General features: G+C 34.3%; 1 protein-coding gene across 1 annotated transcript in view; it reads right to left on the reverse strand.

The window, feature by feature from the left end:
• Positions 1–23045, reverse strand: part of l(1)G0196 (inositol hexakisphosphate and diphosphoinositol-pentakisphosphate kinase) — a 34879-nt gene that overhangs the window by 8393 nt on the left and 3441 nt on the right. Inside the window, exons 5-23 of the mRNA XM_068773744.1 lie at positions 22830–22984; positions 22661–22748; positions 22161–22365; positions 18723–19004; positions 17669–17857; positions 16402–16508; positions 13488–13625; positions 11936–12167; positions 10028–10236; positions 9442–9668; positions 8308–8444; positions 7031–7145; positions 5733–5860; positions 5302–5416; positions 4640–4717; positions 3674–3759; positions 2724–2835; positions 1648–1732; positions 375–500 (exon numbers count right to left, since the gene is read on the reverse strand). Coding sequence (XP_068629845.1) covers positions 375–500; positions 1648–1732; positions 2724–2835; positions 3674–3759; positions 4640–4717; positions 5302–5416; positions 5733–5860; positions 7031–7145; positions 8308–8444; positions 9442–9668; positions 10028–10236; positions 11936–12167; positions 13488–13625; positions 16402–16508; positions 17669–17857; positions 18723–19004; positions 22161–22365; positions 22661–22748; positions 22830–22984 — 2814 coding nt within the window. The remainder of the gene's footprint in view (positions 1–374; positions 501–1647; positions 1733–2723; positions 2836–3673; positions 3760–4639; positions 4718–5301; positions 5417–5732; positions 5861–7030; positions 7146–8307; positions 8445–9441; positions 9669–10027; positions 10237–11935; positions 12168–13487; positions 13626–16401; positions 16509–17668; positions 17858–18722; positions 19005–22160; positions 22366–22660; positions 22749–22829; positions 22985–23045) is intronic.

Below are 23045 nucleotides of genomic sequence, written 5' to 3' on the forward strand. Positions count from 1 at the left end.
GGTTTTTATTTCTATAAGCGATATACTTATAAAACATGCCTTTTTAAATAACCTTACCATCCAACAGTGGAATTGAATTTCATAAAATTTGTTCTAAGCAAATCTCTACTCGTGCTATTAATTAATATACGTTAGTCTTATGGTACTAGAAGTGTCGTACATAGCAAAATATTGTAAAGGGCTAAATTTTAGTGACAACCATACCGGGTAAGCGAAAGTTAAAACATACGAAAGAAGAAATGGTAAGCATTGCAATTTTTTTTTTGGATTGAATTTTTTTGTAATATATTATTGTCTTAAAAGTTTCCAAACGTAAATTTAAATGTAATTTACTACCGGTTACCGTTTCCTCTTTCAAGTGCGTGCGTACTGACCTTGCTCGTCGTCGGCGGGCAGACTCGGGTAGTTGGCGGCGGAGATTCGCCGACACCTGCGCGCACCCGTCCGCCCCGCCGCTAGACCGACCTCACGCAAATTGCAGTAAAACGTGACGTCACCGACTAAAACACGTCTCAACTTATGTCTCAACACGATTTTTTCGGGTAGGATTTCCACTGCTGTCCAAGTGGCATTTGCAGATTCTGCGGGTTCGAGATGGCAGGACGCAGAGGGCGCGTGTGACTGTGTGTGTAACTTCTTTTAAGATAACTAAGCTGACCAGGATAATGCTACTCGAATATTTACAAATAATTTTTTTTTTGAAAATTTAACAAAAAGTACACTCAATTTCACGGGGATTGAGGTGCAAGATCACTAGAAACACATAATCTGTTTGCGGTAACTATAATGTTACCGATACCGCTATACCGCTGTACCGCGCCTTAGGTAAGCACATGATAAGACAGAGAGGAGGTCCTTTTAAGCCGCTTCACGCTGTTAGTCGCATACAACAAGATTTTCAAATACTATATGGTAATCACCAAAATAATGTTAATGATGTCATAGTTGCTAACATTACGCTTTTAAAAATCTTACTGCTATTTCTCCGGGAAATATTTGAAAACTATACGAAAATTCGTTTGTCTATATACCGTCGATAACAGACACCACAATTTGCTGCAATTTGCGTTCGTTACTTGAAAACAATTCGTTAGTAGTAGGGATGAGGTTAGATTATCTAAAATGATTTATCAAATAAAATCACACTACGCAGGCACAATACTCGTAATGGATTTCAACTAATAAAAATTCAATGATAATTCAAAACAACCCACCTACAGTGCCCGGCGATAAATATTGCACATCGACCTTTGGAAAGAGACAATCGGCTAATTTTGGCTTCGTAGAGCGTTATCTCTGTCGCACGAAATACAACGACTGACAAAACGTCGCATAGGTAGTGTGGGATAGAGATAGTGCTCTACGACGAAATTAGCCGATTGTCTCTTTCCAAAGGTCGATGTGCAATATTTATCGCTGGATATTGTACATCAGTAATTTTAACTCAAAACAATGTAATGGAATGTCGATAATATTTTTTTTTATTTCTCGCTCGAGATAATTATTCAAACAACAAAACACATGAATCTATATAGATGGAATGTAATATGTCGCATCTAGCTGTAACTGGTTGCCGTCAGTGATATAAAAGCGAGCTGTTAGTAAACATCCATTCAAACCTGAGCTCGCGAGCGCACGCCGACTTACCGTTATCGTGGTTTTGTTTGTGTTGGTCATAACTGCGCGCACGCGGCTGTGGTTCCTCGGAATCTTTGGATTCTTTCTCTTCACTCTAAAATTATTTTTGTTAAAGAGTTTTTTTTTATTATGTTATATAATATCTACATTAATACGAATAACGAACGGTAAGAAAACTGACATAACTTAGGATCATTATCAGTACCTACAAAAAAGTCAAAAGTTTTGCAAAGACTAAAATTTAATAGAAAATAAAGACACGTTCGATAAAAATAAAAAAAAAACTTTTCCTTTTTTCATAGAAATCACGAAGTAAATTAAAACACCTGTTATAATAAAGATATGTCAGAATGTAATGAAAAAAATATCGTCATAGCATAACATTATTATTTATTTTTCATTAAACGAAATAGAAAACTTATTTTCCTGTGCAGTCAAGTCATTGTTCATAGTTAAGACATTAAACAAATTATCACTCTGGAACAAGTTTTATTGTTTTTTTTTATTATTTCTTCAGGCTAATAAATTGGCAATAGGGAGTCTGTTAGGATATATAGTTAATAATATTAATTATTATTTTTAAACAATAAACGAAATTACATTTGTTTCTAATAATTGGAGCTGTGATTTTAATAAATAAATATAATCAGCTATGCAAAATAATTTAGTTACAGGTGTAAAATATTTGAGGGGTAAATATATATAATATATAAAATAATAATTAGTTCATTTGACAGCAAAAACTTTAGGTTTTTACATCTAATTCCAATCATAGATAAAATGATAACTAAAATATGTTAATTTAATTATTTTTTTCTAATACGACAGACCAATAACTTCTTGCAGTACAAAACCTGCTGGAACAGATAGTGAACAATAATTAATTTAATTGTAATCCGAAATTTGTTAACGCTTTTTTTTGCTATATACATGAGTTATATATTCACCTCCTTTAAAATTTTTGCACCTATAACCAATCTATATAGAGCTAAGAATGTTCCAAACGCGTTTTGATGTAATCAAATAAGGACCAATTTAGAAGGATTTGTACTACAAAAAAATAATTTGCATAAAATGTATCTAACCTGGGTATGTTCTCTTACATCGTTGGGAGTGTGGCTGCGTGCACGCAATTCCTCGTTAAGCCGTGCTGCCAACGTAGATGCCTCATGCCCACTCACCGTGTAGTGCAGGTTGCTTTAAATTAATAACAAATATCTAATCCTTTCAAATAGCCCTAGAAACTAAATAAACAAGTCATACATTTTATGTGTATATATCTAATCAATCGCTATTGTTACTATATTTTTCCTCAAAATTCATAAATTTATTTATTTTTATTTTCAAACAAACAATATCTTTACAGGTACTGGATCTTTACATGACTGGTACACACAGGTACTTAAATACATATTTATTAAATTTTATTAAATTAAGCATAACCTATTGGGAAACATCTTGGGTATATGTGTGCAAACTGACCACGGCCTAGTCGCGGCGCGCTAGTCTTTTATATATATATATATATATATATATATATATATATATATATATATATATATATACACATAAATACATACATAAAACACATGGTAGGCTAAGTTAAGATAGTAGAGATAACACAATTTAATAATACTATTATTTATAACAAATAGTAACAGGTAACCACTAAGCTAACTAAAAAACAATAATACTATCACAGTACATTATTAAATTCACCTCAAAAGTTTACGGTTTTAATGGACAACTTAACGATACAATGTTCGTTAGTATATATTAGTTCTACCTCCATTTTGTAACATTGTATATTTTTTGTTAAACTGTAATGTTACTTCTATTATGTTTTCTACCAAAACCGCAACACTGCGCCTTAAGTATGCACGGCGAGATGGAAGGGGGAGTATCTGCGACGGTTGTGCTTAAGCACTTCTTTCCTCGACTCCCACCTCGTCCCGCTTTCCTAAGGCGCGGTACAGCGATTTCAGTGGCACTAGTAGAAACGATTGAATATTTCAAATTAAATGCAATTACTTACCAAATTGGAATAGGGTCAGATGGTCTTAATTTCGATTTCGAAGAACCCTTCGCCGAGAATGAGTTATCCATTTCATCCATACGGTCCTATTAATGTTAATATATTAAAATAGTACATATATATTCTATTGTTCTCTTTAAATCTTCTATGATAATTTTAATCGAAACAAAAAAACAATCTCATTGAGGTATATCAATAACGGAATAGTGACAGACAAATGAAACTTGCATAGAAGCCTTATTAATAAAATTGTTGGTACATTTGCTATTATATGTATTGTACAGGAAAAAATATTACAAAATTTCTTTATATTCGAATGTTATATGACCAAGGCATTTAACCTGGAAGATGGGGATATTTACGAGCAAATCATACTATATGTAAAGTCTACAGTTTTTTGTAAGATATACCTATACAAGCTGGTTAGAAGATAAAGATAAAAAACATAAAATATATTTATTCAACTTTTAACAGGACTCTTATTGATCGAAAATGTTTTTTTGCATTTCATTTAATTTTGACTCTACTTCACAAGGTGTTATAGTTGTGGATAAGAAGCAGACACTGCACAACTACACATTTTTTAAAAAGTTGAATAATATGGTTTATGCCATAAGATTTATAAACAGATACCCTAAATGAAAACAAAATAATCAAGCGACATCATGGCAAAGGATTCTTGTCATTTAAATATTCGTTTATTAAGTAACATGCCTTTGAGTCAATGTATTTATGTTTTAAATTTTGTAAATATTAGTCTTGCGGATTTCTATTAAAAAATCGGAATCCATTTATTACAAATATACATACAAATACATTTTAAGCAGTCGAAATTTTGGTAAAGCCTTTAAAATTAATAAATTAAATTTACGGTGCCTTGTAAATATACTATGGACACCCCATTTTCTTTAATTTATTTTACATATATTATTAAATAAATATAAGTATTATTGGTATATTCATTACCGGTTGTAATGTTTCTTGGCTAGCCATTTGATCGTCTTCTCCTTCTTCCTCTATACACTTCACTTCATCGGAAGAGCTCTGCAGTGAACATACAAACATTTTAGGTATTTTGATAAAACTGTGCCAAACATCCGTCGAAACTATGAATTCGTTGTTAGTTGTACGATTCGACAGTGACATTTAAAAAAGACTACATTTTTGTAGGGCTGTAAAAGTTGAAGGACTATTTTAGAAATTGCGAACTTAAATTTTAGACCATTACGTTTAAAAAGGAAAAAGAACCATAATTAAAAAAAATTGTATTTTTTTTTAAAGTAGAATAAACATTTGTTTTGCTTGGTCATGGTAGTCATATGCCCGAAACAGTTTTTCTTTTATAATAGCATAACACATTTAACACAACAAAAAGTTGAATGATTTTAGACTCGATGCCTTTTTCAGTTGCTTTGGTGTCGTGACATTCCTTCACTAACTGGGTGGCCGCCCAGCTTTTAGGTTGCTTGGATGGAATATCTATCGGGTGATGCACTTGGCAAACGCCCCCTAGAGGGGATACCTACTTAGGATTCCAATTCTATTATGTCCCAAAAAGCTAAACCTCAACTTGATTGTTTGCTGCCAGGCTCCTGTTATAATAAATAGATAGGACGTGAGCACACTACCGAGTTGTTAGTGGTGGAGTGGTTACGGCTATGGGGGCGAAAACCAGGTCCCGGTGGCAGGTTCTTTTGCACGCAGCAGTTCACGCCCGGGCTGAAATGCAGCTCTACGTGGAACCTGGAAACCGCCAAGAAACACATTTTTTTCCATAATTGAGGTATTTTTAAAAAAGAAATAAGTTAGCTTAAACATTGAGTAAAAGAAAGTGGTTACTATTAGTTATAAAAATATTTTCAGCACGACTTTTGTATTTCTTTATTCAAGGAAACTGTTGAGAAAAAAAAATTATAGTAATAAATAAATAATAAATAAGCTACTTTTATTTTTGTATGAATTTAAGTATGGATGTACTAGTATACATTTAATTTTTTTTTTAAATTTAGCCGAATATTGTGGGTGCTGGTTATTAAATTAAAAAATTACGACATCTTACCTTTCTTCGGAGGAAGGATCCTTGGTGGGATCCTCATAGAGCATGACGACTATCTGGGACATGTAGTTAAGTTCTGACACCATTGACACGTACTCCATTGCACGTCGCCATTGTTCGTCCTTTAAAACCTTAGTTAGATACAAATGAAAAAAATTATAGAAGTGGCGCGTATTCGAACAATTTATTCAGACATTTGTAGCTTTTATTTATAGTACATATCGGAGTCTCTATAATATGTTTGTTGCAAGACACAAACGTTTTTTTTAGATATAAAAATCGTAAATCCGGAAATTTCGCCAGTAAAAAAGAAGAAAGCATCTTTTTCTTAATAAATGTATTGTTGCAAAGAACTAAAGGAATGATATGATGAAACAAAAGTAAATATATTGCCACCGAAACCGCTTTACCGCGCCATAAGGTGGGCAAAGTGGGGACCGAAAATAAAGGAGCACGAGTGCCGCCGCCGCGAGTGTTGAGACAGCCTAACGAACAATGCGGCCGATACTTCCTTCCCCATCTCATTATTAAAGCGCGGTACAGCGGTTTCGTTAGGACTATAACATACAAAAAATTGTGTCGATAACAATGGTAGTAAATTTATAATACGTTACATATAATTAAAACATAAAAAGTGTCAATATTGTTAAATGCTTTAAACATTTTTTTTTCAACAAATAGCCCATGTGCTATGTCGTATCATGTGATATTAATTGAAGCTAAATTACATTTGTAAAAAACATTAGCCTTGTAACAACTCGTTCAATGATCTTGCGAAGACTGTTGACTTTTTTAGTCACTTAATATTACATAAACAAACTCTGAAAACAGTGTAACATCTGTGATAGAAATAAAAATTAAATCTTTAGAATAATAAATATTGTGATAAACTGTTATAAAAATCCTGTACGGTAATAATTCAGGGGAGGATGAGAGGCGATGCAAAGAAGGAAATTAAGAATATATGAGAATAAAATTAAATAATAATATGAAGATCGGATAATAAAAATAAATGTGAAAAAATTAATAGCACAAAAAGTCCTATTCCCAAAAATAAGATAGGGTATATGAGAGATCCCCAATAACAGGGATCATTAAAAAAATCTCTGAAAACTGGTTCTGGAGTGGAAAACACGGACCGATAAGCGCAGAGTAGGCGGTTCACTTACAAGGTGGACAGACAACCTTATTGAGGTCGTCTGAAGACACTGGAGTCAGGCCACTTCCAGCCGGTTCTCCTCTTGGAAATCTATGAGGTAGGCATATGTCCAGCCGTGGATTTCGTATTATGGTAAACTTACATCGAGCAGGCCCCCGAAGCGCAGCACGGTGAGCAGCGAGTGCACGTGGCTCTCGCTGGTGAAATACAGGCGCGTACGCACGTGCCTGCCCGGGCTCGACACGCCGTGACTGTACCTGCGCCCCCTCCCCTCGTTACACACACATTGTACACCTCATTCAAATGAAATCAAAATAAATTACCTATACCCTAAGAAAAACACTTCAATTTTGCAATATCTTGAACAATATTGTAATTTAAATGATATTATTTTAAACTGCTGCGTTCATTAGAACGCACCTAACTCATTATTCAAGAACGCATCTACTACTCTCTCTTTTGACTATGTTTCTCTCTCTCTCTCTTTGAAGCGCTTCTCTACCGGCTAGACGCATCGCTTCGTAAGTTGCAGTAACAAAAGTTTTATTATAACTCAGGTTGAAATTGTTGTGTGCTGTTATAATTATTACACCGTTAAACCATCCGGCAAGTGTTTTCCTTACATTGGATTGCGTACCATGAGCACCTGTACCAATAACCACCCCTCAAAATAATATTCTTGAATTTGATATGATTGACAAATAGATGATATATAGCAGAGGAAAGTTGTAATATTTGCGTTGAAATAGTAAACATAGAGTCTTGCCAGAATTTTCTTGATAGAATAAACATTAAGAATTTGGTAATAGTTTATGTTAAATACATATTTAAATGTGCATATTATCAATGTCTGGTATAAAAGAACTAAGCAAAGCCTATTCGAAACAATAAATATTTGTTAAATTATTTTTAAAACTCCTACATATTAAATAGTCAATCAATATGTTATTGACTTAAGACGAAAGTCTGTGACCACAATAACATACTTAACAGGGATAACGCACAGAAGCATGGTCTCTCACTGAAGGCTTCATTTTTTTAATGATTGATAAGTTCACTCAACTAACCTTGGAGAGCGCTATGATGGGGATTTCCCAACGAGATCAACCAACGAATGAAGAGAATCATAGGCAAATTGAAGTGCCTAAAAAAAATTATCGTTTCAAAGTAATGATATCAAATATGTATTGCGCTTAGAAAAGAAAATCTATGAATTTTATCTGGAGATCTCGAGCCCTGACTACTAGTACTATAGAAAACCAGATATATCTAACAATCAAGAGAGAATCGTGTTTCTTGGTCAGTGACACTGTTAAGTGGACATTGTTCTTAAAAGTTAATTATTAACACTAATCATAACATATTGGAAATTATTTAAAAAGAAAATAAAGGATTTTAAACAGGACTTTATAATCATACCTCGGATTCAACCTGTTGACAGTCTCTTCTCCAGATTCTTCTATATTTCTCTGCAAATCTGCTCTTATCTTCTTCAGAAGCGGCGTACAGATGCCTTGGCCTATTGTCAATTTCTCTTGCATAGTTAGGCCGTATTCCTGAATATTATTTCGTTACCTCTTAAGACATTTAACATATTTGAATTAAATTTTAAATATAACTTCATATAAACGCATCTTTACATTTCTCTACAATTGTTGACAATCACTAAAATTATCTCTCTCTTTCACTCGCCTACAAATGTATGGTTGAAACAGTGCCGTGTTAACTTTGTGCTATGAATTAAGTATACATCTAATTGTTGAATGTTTATACAGTTACCTTTAAACAAAAAATCATAATGCATATGTGTACGAGCAATATAATCATATGTTTACTATTATGGATTATGTGAAAACTAAAACTGGATAAGCACTCACACCTATAGCAAACGCAATAAAATGAATTTATAGTCAACATATAGGATGATTGGCTATATATGTAAAAGCTTTAAAGCTTTCCTAACAAATGAGATAAGTCACCCCTTTTAAATCTATTTTTATTCACCATGTATAAAGTGGTCGTTCTTAAACTATTTGAACGCAACAGGCCAATTACTCCTAACAGTACAAAGTCTGCAAGGACAGACAATAAACAATGATTATATTTAATATGAAGTAATCAGAATTTTGAAAAGGTTTTTTTTTACTATGTTATCATGAAGTTAATTGTTATTTCTGATAACATTGACTTCATGATAGGCAGTACCATACATTAATAAGTAGAAAATGAGTTACATATTAACCATTTTAAAGCTTTTATATCTATGATCAATAATACATATAAAAGAAAATATAATAAATGTGTTTCACTCAAAAAATAAAATTATCTCTAGAGCTTTTATAGTTGTGGAACCTTAAGTTACTTTTGATGGAAATATGAAAGTGTTGCAACCTCTTATTAACATTAAAAGTTATTAATGTTTAAACTATAAATCAAACACAAAATGTATTGATCCGGAATTCCAGTTAGATGATTATTTTAATAATAAAAAATATACAAATTATAACAATTTAATTAAATACTATTAGGTATGTATATATGTATGTAACTTACTTGTGGTATCACAATATCTGCCAAGTACTTGGCATACATATAAAGCTCCTCCGCCTGATCAAACTGTAGCGTATGCTGATTGTGCTGCAAATCGTATTTAATACAGTCGTATATGTCCGGTATCTTTGATATGTCATAACTCTTATTCTTTGTGCAAAAGTCTTTCTCTATTTTACCCCACCGACGACCCATCAGCTCCCATGTTTCACCATGGTACAGGATTGTATCTGTAAGTGCAACATTTTAATTATAAAATATTAGTGTTTTACCTTTTTTTAGGCAATGCATATAAAATTACAATAGCAATATTTGCACCCTAATACAATTCGATCAATGAAGACTTGTAATTGACTTCTCATTCCTACCTACAACTATTACTTTTGTATATAAACAAACAATATATAACAAAAATATGGCAGTATATATCGACTACATACTTAAAATTTTTTCCAGATGAAGCGTTTTTCTAAGTCTTTAGTTCTCACATTATAGATTATAGCCACATTATAGCCACGCAATTGGAAATTAAAACATAGGTTAGTTTATCTCATAAATATTTATATACAAGCAGTAGGGATTACTTCACCTTTAGTTTTGGGATCGTCCTTCTTAGCGAGTACGATTTGCACGAGATTCTGTATGAGCGCGTGCACATGCGCGCAGCAGCGCACGGGGTTGTTGACCAGCTGCATGGCCGCGCTGATGCTGAGCGAAGCACACGGGTTGATGCGCGCCCGGTCCTCCTCCGTGAACTCACGGTCCACCTGCATCGCTTCGTGCAGACGTGCCTTTGCCCTGACGACAACGAAGTTTATTATCTTTCAAATATTTATCACCATATCAGTTAATAGACACCCACTGCAAAGCATAGGCTTTCACTAAAAATCGACAACACTCATTATTAGGGGGCAGCTGCTCGCTTACTAACCGCGAACAGCGTGGGCTAACCTAGGTTGGATCCGGATTCCTCCTTGGCTCGCCTGTGGTCCACGCTGCCGTCCCAAGCCGCATACACAAAATCAACACTACACAGCTCTACTCGGTTAAAGCGGTTTAATACGTGCAAACGTCACCATACAACTGGAATGCGTCTTCCCAGCGTCTGTTTTATTTTTAAGTTCATGGACCCTTCCGCTCCGTGAACTCGGTCTTGATGAAGCTGTAAAAGCCATCGGGCTAACAGTATCAACTTCAACCGAGAATAAGTTACCAAAGATTGTCACGATGACCAGCCTTGCTAGCATATATTATTTTATCTATTTATTATAAGAAAATACACAGAGATAAAAATAAATAACTGACTTACCGGATTAAGAGCTAATAAATATGTAAGTGTCATTGTTAAGTCATTTTATGTTAGCGGCTTAACAATACGCACAGTACACGTCAAACTTAGAGTAAACTTATAATGTTAGTAGACAAATAATAATAAATAAATTAAATTAAATGAAAAATTAAGTCACTAGATAAATAAATAACATTTTTATTTTAAAGTTCTCTGTCATTCATGGTTTGTCGGCAGTCCTATGCTGGACGGAGGCAGTCCTATGGAGGTCCGCTAGCACAGATGCACAAAAACAAAACATTACACACACACATATACAAACACACACACAGACAGCATTCCGTTGGGATTAACTAAGAAACATAAGTGTGATTATATTTATTAGTAATATTTTTTTGAGTTTTGAGTGTCTATTTTGTGAAAAAGAAAATTTAGTCGACATTACTTGTAAATTTGTAAAATAAAGTTGCAGATATCAGAAGTCAGTATAGCATTCTCTTCTTCGAATAGGCTTTGCTAAAGAAACGTTTTTTGTACTACTAAATATGTATTTATGAATAGTGTTATTGGTACTAATTTTCTGCATGTACTACTGCCATGTTCGGAATGTTGATTCAGAAGAACCTGACGAGAAACTCGACAAATACGCTTTCGAACGATAATTTTATATTGTTTTCATCTTACAAACCTGTTTATTAACGAATTTATTACTGGAATCTCTTAAAAACTTTGGCAACGTTTTAACAACTTTGGTTTTATGCGAAGAAAAGACGATGTTATGAACAGACTTATTGTCCAGATACGTAAAAGGCTGACATTCAGAGGTCGCACTGCTTTGACCAATCAAGTGTTCATACGTGCGTAATATGTCAATTATAAAGATGGCGGGAGATTTAAAAAAGGCAATGCTAACAAGAACCAAGGTCCCCTTGTGGGGGTCCTTGATCCTAGTCACTCCATGGGAATCCCAATCCAAAGAAATAGTACTTTTACTAATTTTTAATAGTATAAATAATAGAACTACTATATAGCAGGCCTATTCTAGGCTCTCTGGGACCCTTTGAGCTTCGCTACCATAATAAACGTCTAAGGATGGGCGCCCTCTCTGGAACCCTGCAATCTGCAAATACCACTAGAGCAACACAGAAACTTCGGTCGCAAAAAAAGATAAAGTAAGTATATTATAAAAGTGCTTATAGTTATACTAACATATTTTGTACTTTGGAAGAATCACAATCATTGTCCAAAAGTCCATTGGTGTTCGCGGATTTAACCATTTGCACCAATATAGGTGTGAGTTCGCCTTCCAAAGCGAGCAGCCCCTTAGCGAACGCCGCTGCGGTCATTTGTACGCGGCCCTCGTCGGACGCGTATATCTTTAGGTCGTGGCGAAATGTAGAGTGTAACCGTAGCAAGCCCAAGCCTTGAGTACCTCCTTCGCCTAAAACATTGTTAGTGACGATTTATGCAAGCGACGTTATATACTTTTAGCTATCACCGGCTCGCTGATCTGCTGAGAAAAGCCAGCTAGAAAATAAACAATTGCTCTTTTAAAAAAACATTAATAATTCTTATACATGTACATTGCAATATAAATCATGTATATGAGTCAACAAACCAAGTTCCACACATTACGATCAAATTAAAACTCTTGAATGCTATAATTAGATTTTTAAATAATACAATTTTAATTTTTATATTTAAAACTAAGAAAAGTAAAGTCTACGATATATTGTGGAATTTTGTAATGTATGTTAAATAGACCTATGAAGGATTTGTTAACTTGTTGAAGACAAAATGTAGACGTGACGCATTTATTTTAATTTCTTATACATTTTAGTGTATTAGATTTTTTTTTAAATAAAACCTGGTGTCGATATCATATTTGCATTCTCAAAGTTAGGTATATATGTTTAAAATTGTATTTCTTATCACTATTTATGTTATATGATAGGTTTCCATTAAAAGGTTGTCCGGATTGGTAAAATCAAAGCAATCCTTTAGCTCAGTTACACATAATGCATTATTATTGCTGTATTTTTTTAACCAGAGCAGAGGCAAATTAAAAATAGAATCGGTTGGAAGCTATTTCTATCCAGCGTTTGCTGTCGAACTTAAAAAGGTCGTCTTTTCGCTTGAAGGTTTGTGACTTCCATTACTGAGCTTTAAGGACCCAGCAGGAATCAGTTCTGCGGGCTGTATGGCCTACCCATTGCGCCTCCAACTTGCTAATCAGCTGGGCAATGTCGTTACTTTCGATCGTCTACGGATCTCTTTATTCTAGATTCGGTCTCGTAGAGGAATCTTGAGTATAACCCTCTCGACCGACTATGAGCTTGCCAATGACGGTTAGAGCTTACCTTAATGTTTATACCTTTAAAAAAGATATAACCTGTAGCATAGTTTTGAAAAAAATCTTAAGTGTCTCAAGTAGAGTTGTACATGTGCAAAGTAAAGTAAAAGTCTCTAAATTGACTGTTTGAAAGTACTGTAGTGTTATTATCAATATCTTGAATGAATACCTCAGGCAGTACAGCGATTTTGATAGGTTTATAATAGTACAATGCCACTGAAACAGCTGTACCGCGCCTCACAACAGAGGGGTTCATACGCTTTTTTCGACCCCATCCACCTCTCGCCTAAATCGCGGTACAGCAGTTTCGGTAGCATGTTAGTGAAGTAGGGTCGCAGTGTGACAATAATAAGTCACTATATTAATAACTCGAACATTTATATTCTTAATGTAAATAATATCGCTTACCAGGAATATGACGTCCTTGACCACCGGGGTACATGCAGCGGAACATGCGTCCCAACTCCTCGGCCTGGATGCGGCCTGCCGGCGTCAGCTCGCCGCCCCACTTCAGAATCAGTACCAACGACGGTTCACCGCCAGTGCCTACTGTAACAAGAAATCATCTAAAACCGCAATATGTGCTAAGCCATTATCTTTCTTAGCCTAATTTAATCAAATGCTCTCGCTACTGTATATGTACCAAGTCTACCTCTAGTTGGGAGCAGGTGTTCCCGTAACAGTACTACAGTACGCGAGTGAAGGAAATGCTTCCACCGTGGCAGGAAAGGCCAATTGTATCATTTAATATAATATTTGGTACTATGCAAATGGAAATATAATTTTAAGGACAACATAAAACAAAACTGGAAACAAGTTATCGGCTTAAATACAGGCATTCTACTTCTAAGGATTCTATTTACGTGAAGTTTAATAGATCGCTCATTGTGAAAAAATATTTTTGCTATTAGCACTTCATTTAGGTGACTGAAGAGAACAAATAGCTTTTACGCCTTCAGAAATATATCAAACAAATCAAATAGTTTTTTTTTTTGCATGAATATATTAATAGGAAAATGAATATTTTTTTTAATATAATTCATGTTTTTCATGTGAATGTCAGAACAATTATCAAAACAAATCAAAATTCTGAAATAAAAACAGACGGGATACACACTAAGTGAAGGTATAGAGAAGTGAACGAGACTAAGAACTAATTGGCACTTAGAAACGAGTGAAAGAAGTAAAGGTGGGCAAACCAAACATTGAGCTGACTTAAAAAAAATTTCTAATTCAGAATGAACTATGGGAATCACCCACTCAACCAATAGTATGTCAAACTTTAATCCCTAGAGCACTAGGTACTGTGCGAGCGAGACTGCTGTTTACCACAAGTAGGCCTGTGCGGGTTCACTCACCCACGAGTTGTACTACGCAAAATGTACAGGTATAGCGGCAAAATAAAGAAGCCACAAGCCAGAAGAGAATCAAATACCAAATCAATTAGCAACAATCAACTAGCCATATTCAATACAGTATTTCTTATACATTCGTCGAAAATGAACTCGACGAATCTTCTACGGGATACTTATTGCAAAGGACCTAATAAAATAAAATGCATTAAAGGAAGTCTTTAATAAAAAGACATGCTGAAAAACCTGTTACTGATAAAGTTTAAATTATAAATTAACACGTTCCGTGCCACGGCAATTTTTGAAGATTTTCCATTCAGGCCGCATACGAGCGTAACTTCAAAAATTAAAAAAGTCGTTCAAGGCGAATGGTTTACGCTTAATAATACTGCAAAGCTATAATTAGCAGGGAAAAGTTATAAATTTTAATAAGTATCACGTACGCGCATACGTGATGTAAAGTTATCTATATTCGAGCCTATAATATTTTTTTTAAGAATCCTAAACGAAAAGTACAGCGGGGGTCGTATAAGCCCCACATGGCATGGAATATGTTGATTAAAATAGTTATGCAGGAACATATACACTGTAAGTAACAAATTAAGTTAAATTACTGATCATAAATACTAAGTTTGCACTCGAATTACTTTCAATATTGGCATTAACAACACCATGCACACATTGCAGTCATTAAAAATCCCAAGCGCAAACAAATGATCTCATGGAGATTATTCTAAAATATGTTTACGCAATTTTATATAATCTATGTCTACATGAACGGTAAACTAGATGTTTAATGAAGCTGCGTCCGTGATTAAAAATAACCTTCGGATTTAGATTCGAGATTATACTCGATAGAAATAACAATTCGCAACGGTATTTATTTTGTACTGTTTTAACAATTCTCATTGTTCTAATTATGAACAAATAGGTGCACTGATGATTGTTTTGAAAAAAGTATTTTAAACTTTGCGCCCATATATATTTATAAATTTTATCCAGACCAGAAACAACGGTCAGAAAAAGAATATTTTAATGGAATCAGGCGTTACCTTGCGGAAGTCCATCCTAAGTAAGAAAAGGATCAATATTTAGCCACTTCCGCACATGCAATGGTAGTCGTGGAACAAAGTGCACCGCCCGCCAGCCCGATGATAAATGCGTATGCGGCAAACTATGCGAATCACCCAACTGCCACCGCCAAATCACTCAACACGTGTTTCACCCCTCCACGGGGCATCTTCAAGAGTTATGTTACACCGATTAGTGCCAAACACAGAGCCTGCACGACTACCACTGCACGTGCGGAAGTGGCTAAATATTGAACCTTTTCTTACAAAAGAATTTTTTATATGGTAGCTATAGTACCAGGGTCGATATCCCCGGGCAACATACCCGGTTTTAGTTAATAAAGTGAGTCTTTATGAAATGCCGAGAAGTTACGTCTCTTTTCGGTCAATAAAGTAAGGAATCTTTTGCTGTCTTTGTACATATTTATAAGACCATAATAAGTAATATCACTACGTATACACATTGTCTGAAGTAAAAAAAAATTGTCATAATTACTATCAAAAGTAATGACAAAACCGAATTTATTTAAAAAATTAAAAAAATTCTAATAGCAGCTGGCAAATTAAACATGTATATAACAGTGCAAGTGAGACGTGCAATTTACTTAAAACATATTTCACGTTTATTTCCTTCGTTCATTTTTTTTTAGGTTAGTGGATTATAGTATTACTGAAACCGCTACACCGCGCCTAAGGTAAGCGGGGTGGGGCCCGAGGAAAAAGAGCACGAGCGACACCATCGCAAGCGTTCGCGGACTAAGTAAAAGAAGTTAAATACTCCCCCTCATCCCGTAGCGGAAACCTAAAGCGCGGTATAGCGGTTTCGGTAACACTATAGAACAAATCTAGAGAAATGTGTTATGGTTATGTTGTGTGAGAAAATAGCAGTGCATGGCAGACCGTCGTGCGTGGGCGCGTTACCGTCGTCGGAGCTGGAGCCCCGCGGCCTCCCGCGCGGCTGATACTTCATCTGCACTTTGCGGTTGATACCCGAGAAATGTCCATACCTACCCAATCATAAATAAATCATTATTTTTAAAAATAAAATAAAAAATCATATTATTACCCCAGCTTGGATAATCTGAAATGAAAATAAGAGTGCGGAACCTTTACTTACTTCTATAACAAGCAATTTTAAACTAATCGAGTACTTGGTTGAAAAATTACCTTTTGCGATAAGACCGCCCATTGTTGTTTTTATTTTTTTATAAGTGACTTCTTTATGTTTATACGTGTAAAATAAAGATTAAATAAATAAATGGTATAAAACTGTAAATCATGTTGAATGATTATTTTCGACACAAAAATATCCTTTATAAAAGGCAACACCTTAACGTAATTATTAATTCCAAATTAGTTTTGCCTCAAAATTATGTAACATTTTAATTAATAACCAGTAAATAAATAAACAAAACAAATCATTTGCAAAGTCTTTATCTGAGGATAAGTAATCTTATTTGCACAATAAGTGTCCCACTTGACAATTGATGCCTGCATTTTTTCAATACAAAATTTATTTCCATAATAAGCTAACGCTTCAACTTCATGCAATCGGATATTAAACCACTAATTATGGCTATCGAATCTATTTCATATTATAGATATAGAAAAAAAGAAGCGAAACGAAAATTATAGACATAAAAATCAACTGTCTATGTTATCTGGAATCCGTGACTATATACAGATATGAATACGCTGTACTGCGTTTTAGGAAACCGTGTCGAGGAGGGTGCCTAGACGGAAGGGCGATTGATTAAACTTCTTCGATCTTGAAACGCTCTTAGGTACCTAAGAGACGATATAGGAATTTCGAAGGCCATCATCATTATCTTCATTTCAGCAATAGATCGCTCACTGCTAGAAATAAGCTTTCCCGTAGATTTCCAATGATATCGGTTTGAAGCAGCTTTCATCATGTATCCATCTTGTGTGTTGACGTTTTACCCTGCGTTAATCAGTCCGTGGTCACCGCTCCAGAAACTTAAAAGCCCATCGGCCAACAGTTCCACGCGTGCCTTGCTCACTGCAACTTCAACTGCTCTCTACCATATTGAAATCATACCTTCGTTCGTCTACAGATCTCTTTAATTCTGATTCGTTTTCGTGGTAAATCTACATAAGCGACTATGACTAAAGTAACTATGCTATAATTATTAAAAGACCTTACATTTCTAAAACACTTTTGAGCTGCTCCAATTTTCCCTGCTTCTCCTCTATTTCTGGGTCAGCGTGGCGCGTGTGTATATCAGCAAGCAGCGCGCGCGAAATGTCCAAAATCTCCTGTAACTGCTTGGGTCGCTTCAGCTTTACGTGGCCTCGTTTGAAACCTTCGTACTTCTCGAATATCTCAAAGAATCTGTAATTTAATGATAAAACTAATATTTCATCGGTAAAGTAACACGTCATCTGAATCAAAGGCGAAATGGTTATAATATACCGGATGATAGATTACAGGTATAAATGCATTAAAAGGGAGAACATATAGCTCATTTACCGTGAATGGTACACTATTCAAAAATAAATGTTTTCAGAAACAATTAAGTAACGATAATATAGAAAGAAAAAGGGGATTACAAAAATTCGAATTTATTACATATTAAAATTGTTTACTACTATCAATCTCTGAAAACTTTCTAATACCCGAATTACTACCTGACGCATTCCAATAGAAAAAATAGAATAATGTAACACATTTCAGGATGATTACTTTATAGGCGATTAGCAATAGGTGTAGAAGCCTTAAAGCTTTATCGTGAAAAATGAGCTATATACGAAATATCGATATTGTTGATCTGTGTATTTCCATATTGTATCAAGCACAATAAAGAAAAAAGTTTGTTTATAATTCTCATCTAAGAAAACAATCGACAGATTTCACACAATAAAATATATAAATTAAATATTGCAATATGTTTTCAGGCATTATTAATAATCGAAATGACGAAATCGAAATGAGCTTATTTCTTTAAAAAAATATCCTAATAAATACCGCTAGATGCTACTTATATACCAGAGATATCCACCTATAAACTAATTCATCACGATATCTGAGAACCGTAAGGCTTACAAACTTGATGTTAGATACGAATATTCCTTTTGTCGAGAAGAGGCGAGTTAAGAATCGAATTTTACAAAATTCCTTCCGCAAGGGGACAGGAGAGGGCCTTTATTAGGTCGCAAAGTGGAAAGGGTACAGCTAGTTATTATTAATCATTACAAACCTTGGATGTCGCACTTCAACTTTCATTTTCTGCTTAGGAGTACGATCTCCGTGACGTATCACCCCAACGACACAGCGGAGCTCCATCATCTTGCCGAAAGTGGTGGGCACTATGGGAGGGTCGTCCAGTTGAAAGGGCACTGACCACGGGATGTGCAGCGTCGGAGCGAGCTCCCGCAGGATCATGTTACCCAGTATCTTCGCGCAGTCGTCATAGTACTTGTTTGAATTCTTCACGAACGAGAAACCGTTCACGTCGCATACAAAAGATTTGCCGTTCGCTCTGTTTTAAAATTAAAAAGGTAGTTTAATTCATTTTTCATCTTATATATGAGTTTAGTGAGCAGCATATGATTTGGCACGTTGAAAATATTATTTTTTTATGACGTACTATATACAAAAACCTGCGGCTTATTGAAATAAAATATTGTTCCGCGTGTGTTTTTGAACAAATATGATAAAATGTTTCCTTTTTTGCACATCTTTTAAATACGGACTTTACCCGCAAAAAAATCAAATTTTAGAAAAAAGGCTTGTGCTATCAAGAACCTTGATCACTCCTGCTGTATATAGTACTTTAATTGGTGAGTATATGGTATAATAAAAACTGATTGTATTTTAAAAAATATATATTTCCGAATTGCCAATAATATTAATTATGTATATATATATATATATATATATATATATATATATATATATATACTCTCGTAGAGTCTAAATCTCAATATATACATGTCGCCATTTCAAACTCAACTTATCATTTAATTTGAAAATATACCAAAGTGTTTAAGAACAAGATAAATTATATTAATGAAATAGATTTAATTCGATCGTATAATTGTGGTAACTCTAGTCCACATTTACTTAAATCATTCGACAGTCAAGCTGTCATGTCATATTTATAGTAGTTTATATAAATATCTGTAAATGTTGCCCTAATAATTTAAATGAATATAATTCATTTATTGAAATAAGTATAAACTTTGCTGTAAAATTAATGTAAAAATTTAGCTAATAGTAATAATCTATCTACAACATATCTTATAAATATTTAGAATCCGGCCGCGGTTCGGAATTTTCCTTTTGTGAAAACAATTCCAGTTTAAGAATCATTGTAACACCAACAACACATAATGTAGTATTTTGACCTGTATAAACAGGATCATTGTTTATATTAGGGAGATCGGAGAGTAACGTCGTTTCTGTCGACATATTTGACAGAAAAACCGATTCATTTTGGCAATGAAAATTTGTATCCGATAAGGCAAAAGGTTTTTGATAACGAAGGTGAATATATTGTTGATAGGAAATAAAAACTTGTTAAAAATATAGTCGTGTGAATTTAACTTAAGAAAAAGACATTACTTTCCCTAATGGATGTAATAGTTTTAAAGAGCTTTAAAGGGCCATTGTCTAGCAAATCCCAATAAACCTGGACCATTCTCAAATATGAAATATTTCTATTTAAATGCGATAAGTATATAATTTCTGGCAGTACAAAGACCGCACAGACAGATAGTAAACAATAATTAATTTTAAGGTGTTTTAATACGAATTTTGAAAAACGGATTTTCATACCATATTATCATTACGTTATTTATTATTTCTGAAATAGTTATTTTTTTAATATGGTTAACAGCTAATGAGCTGTACATTCACCCCTAAATCTTTTACACCAATCTCTCGTAATAAACACAATACGTAATTAACGTCGAAATTTACATTAATTTTAGACATCTTTTTCACGTATGCCTGAAAAATGATTTCTTAATAATTAATAATTTATGCGAATTTAAAACAGTAGGAAATATCCCAAGGTTGCTATAATAGTTTTAGAACAAACTAAATTGGACCTATGCCAAATCTTTCCCGTCATAACATTCACAAAATCGTTGACTCCGCTACAAAACATTCCTGCAAGCCGATGTCTCTTCCGTCTTATCAATAAGCGAAGTAATAAATTACATTTACTTATACATTGTAAACAAGTTTATTTATGCGTTCAACGTATCTGACATGTTTGTTTCCACATATTACTCTAGTACTATATATAACTAATAATTTCATTCTGATGATTTTGGAGTAAAATTTAATCACAAATAAATAAACATCTTTTCGGAAAATATTCCTCAGTGCCTAAAGACGAAAGGGAACAACTCATGTGTATTACTAATTACCCACTTCTGGCTTCATTGGCAATCTCAGAGTAGCTCAAAGAACCGTGAAATGTTATGATCGAGATAACAAGGCAAGTTAAAGTGACAGGGGCCACTTCGCGCGTAAAACAGATGGCTGCTGGGGTTTTGTGCTTCTGGGGTGGAGGCTACCGATAATCGCAGTGTAAAACAACTTTTCAGAAGATGGACTAATGACCTCGTTAAGGATGTCAGAAAACACTGTTTGCCGGTATTGGTGCAGCGTTGGCTAGAAACGACAGTTCACTGCACCCAAGAAAAGGAGGAAATGAGTAACACCCACGCACAGGTTAGGACCGGCCAATAAAAGGGCAAAAAAAAAGTAATGAGGTGTTAGAATGCAAATTATATCATGTAATAATATTATATATTAAGCAATAGATTTTAAATGTGCACACAGTGATATTCCTAAATAGAGTACACGTACACCGAGGATATAAATAAATTTGAGCATAAGTGTTTTAAAATGTAAGAGAAAATAAATAGTAGAACTAATAAAGCGTAAATAAGCCTAAAATTGAAAGACCGAATATTAATAAAATAAATCAAGCATAAGTTTTCTATAAGATGTAAATAAAAGTTATGAATCTAAAAAAAAACGCTAGATTAAAAGACTCTACTAGTGGTTGGTAGAAGTTACAGATGGCGACTGAGGAAAAAAAACGGTCTTATTGGAAATCTAAAGCGGAGGCCTAGGTCTGGCAGTGCACGCACTACGACTGAAACTTTGAGTACCGTTTATTTTTAAATAAATATAAAATTCCACTAAAAAAATACGAAATGCATGTTAAATATGGCCTGACATTACTAGTGTAGCAATTTTATTTCATCTATATAGTAACTAATTAATATATTTTAAATTTCAAGTTTGCGTTTTTATTTCATCTATATAGTAACTAATAAATACACAATATTTTAAATTTCAAGTTTCAGTGCAACTCTTGCATTAATAACCTAACATTGCAAACTATGCGAAATCAATTTGACGGATAAGTTTATATTTTGTAAATAAAAGTTTCTTTTGTCACGTTCTTTTTCTTCTGACTGTTGCTCTATTGTCAGGAGACCACAGACTAGCGTAGCCTAAACCTCGTTTTGGTACCAAAGTTTTAAAGCTCTCTCAGGAGTGCATACACCTTTTATTGTAATGTAACAATTATTTTTGTTTGTAAAGCATATCGTAACATATGTTTTCGTATATAACTGCATAGCCGTCAAAAAGAGAACAAATTATTTCTTACCTTAGTAAATCAAAGCCGCATACAGTCTGTTTAAAAGCCAAACAAACTTTTCGCGATATCAATTTCTCTTGGTTGGACAAAATAACGGGATATCGTATCTCCTTGCCCTCGGAGTCACGCTCGACTTTGCCGTCAAGGGCAGGACTCTTACGAGCTTCGGCATGCGCGTAATCTGGCCCAACCGTGTACACTTTCACATCAGTACCTAATTAAAAAATAAAGAACACTCTACACACCCCTTAAAAATAAATAACAAAACACGGAGCTAAATACAAAGACGTAGTCGCAAATAAGATCTGAAATCAAAACGTAACACAAATATATCACCCACACATATATAGAAACTGTTGCGCCTCAGATTTGCCAATACCTGGATAATTTATTGCCCATGTCAGCGTTTATGTGTGCGTTAATATATTTACGATGCAAGAAATACTGGAAATATATTCTTAACGTGATAAATTAACTGAACTTTCCATTTGATTTATATGAATACGTACCATCAGTAGGCATAAAATCTTCGTAAATAAATGAGCCAGTCTTCCTTACTCTAGATTCTGGAGAGTAGATACTGCTCCGGCTACCTATCTACAAAGATGAAAATTAAAAATATTATCTTATTTGCTGTAGAACCCTCAAGCTAAATGTTTCGTAAATTTATTCTCAAACCTTTCTGAAAAGACGTTGACTGCCGCCTCCGGCAGAGGTCGGGTAGTAAATGTAAATATTGTGGTCTTCCGCCGACACCGGTTTTTCCACGAATGGCTTATTGAACACAACACCATTCACTTCCACGTGATCCTCTGATTCCACTAACTCGTGATCTATTTGAAAAGACAGTTTATTGTGTTACATAATAACTCATAAAATTCCACAAGTTAACTA

This window comes from Battus philenor, unplaced genomic scaffold, assembly GCF_028537555.1.
Source record: "Battus philenor isolate CCGP_79_NKW_IND1 unplaced genomic scaffold, ilBatPhil1.0.hap1 SCAF_6, whole genome shotgun sequence".
Taxonomy (NCBI): Eukaryota; Metazoa; Arthropoda; class Insecta; order Lepidoptera; family Papilionidae; genus Battus; species Battus philenor.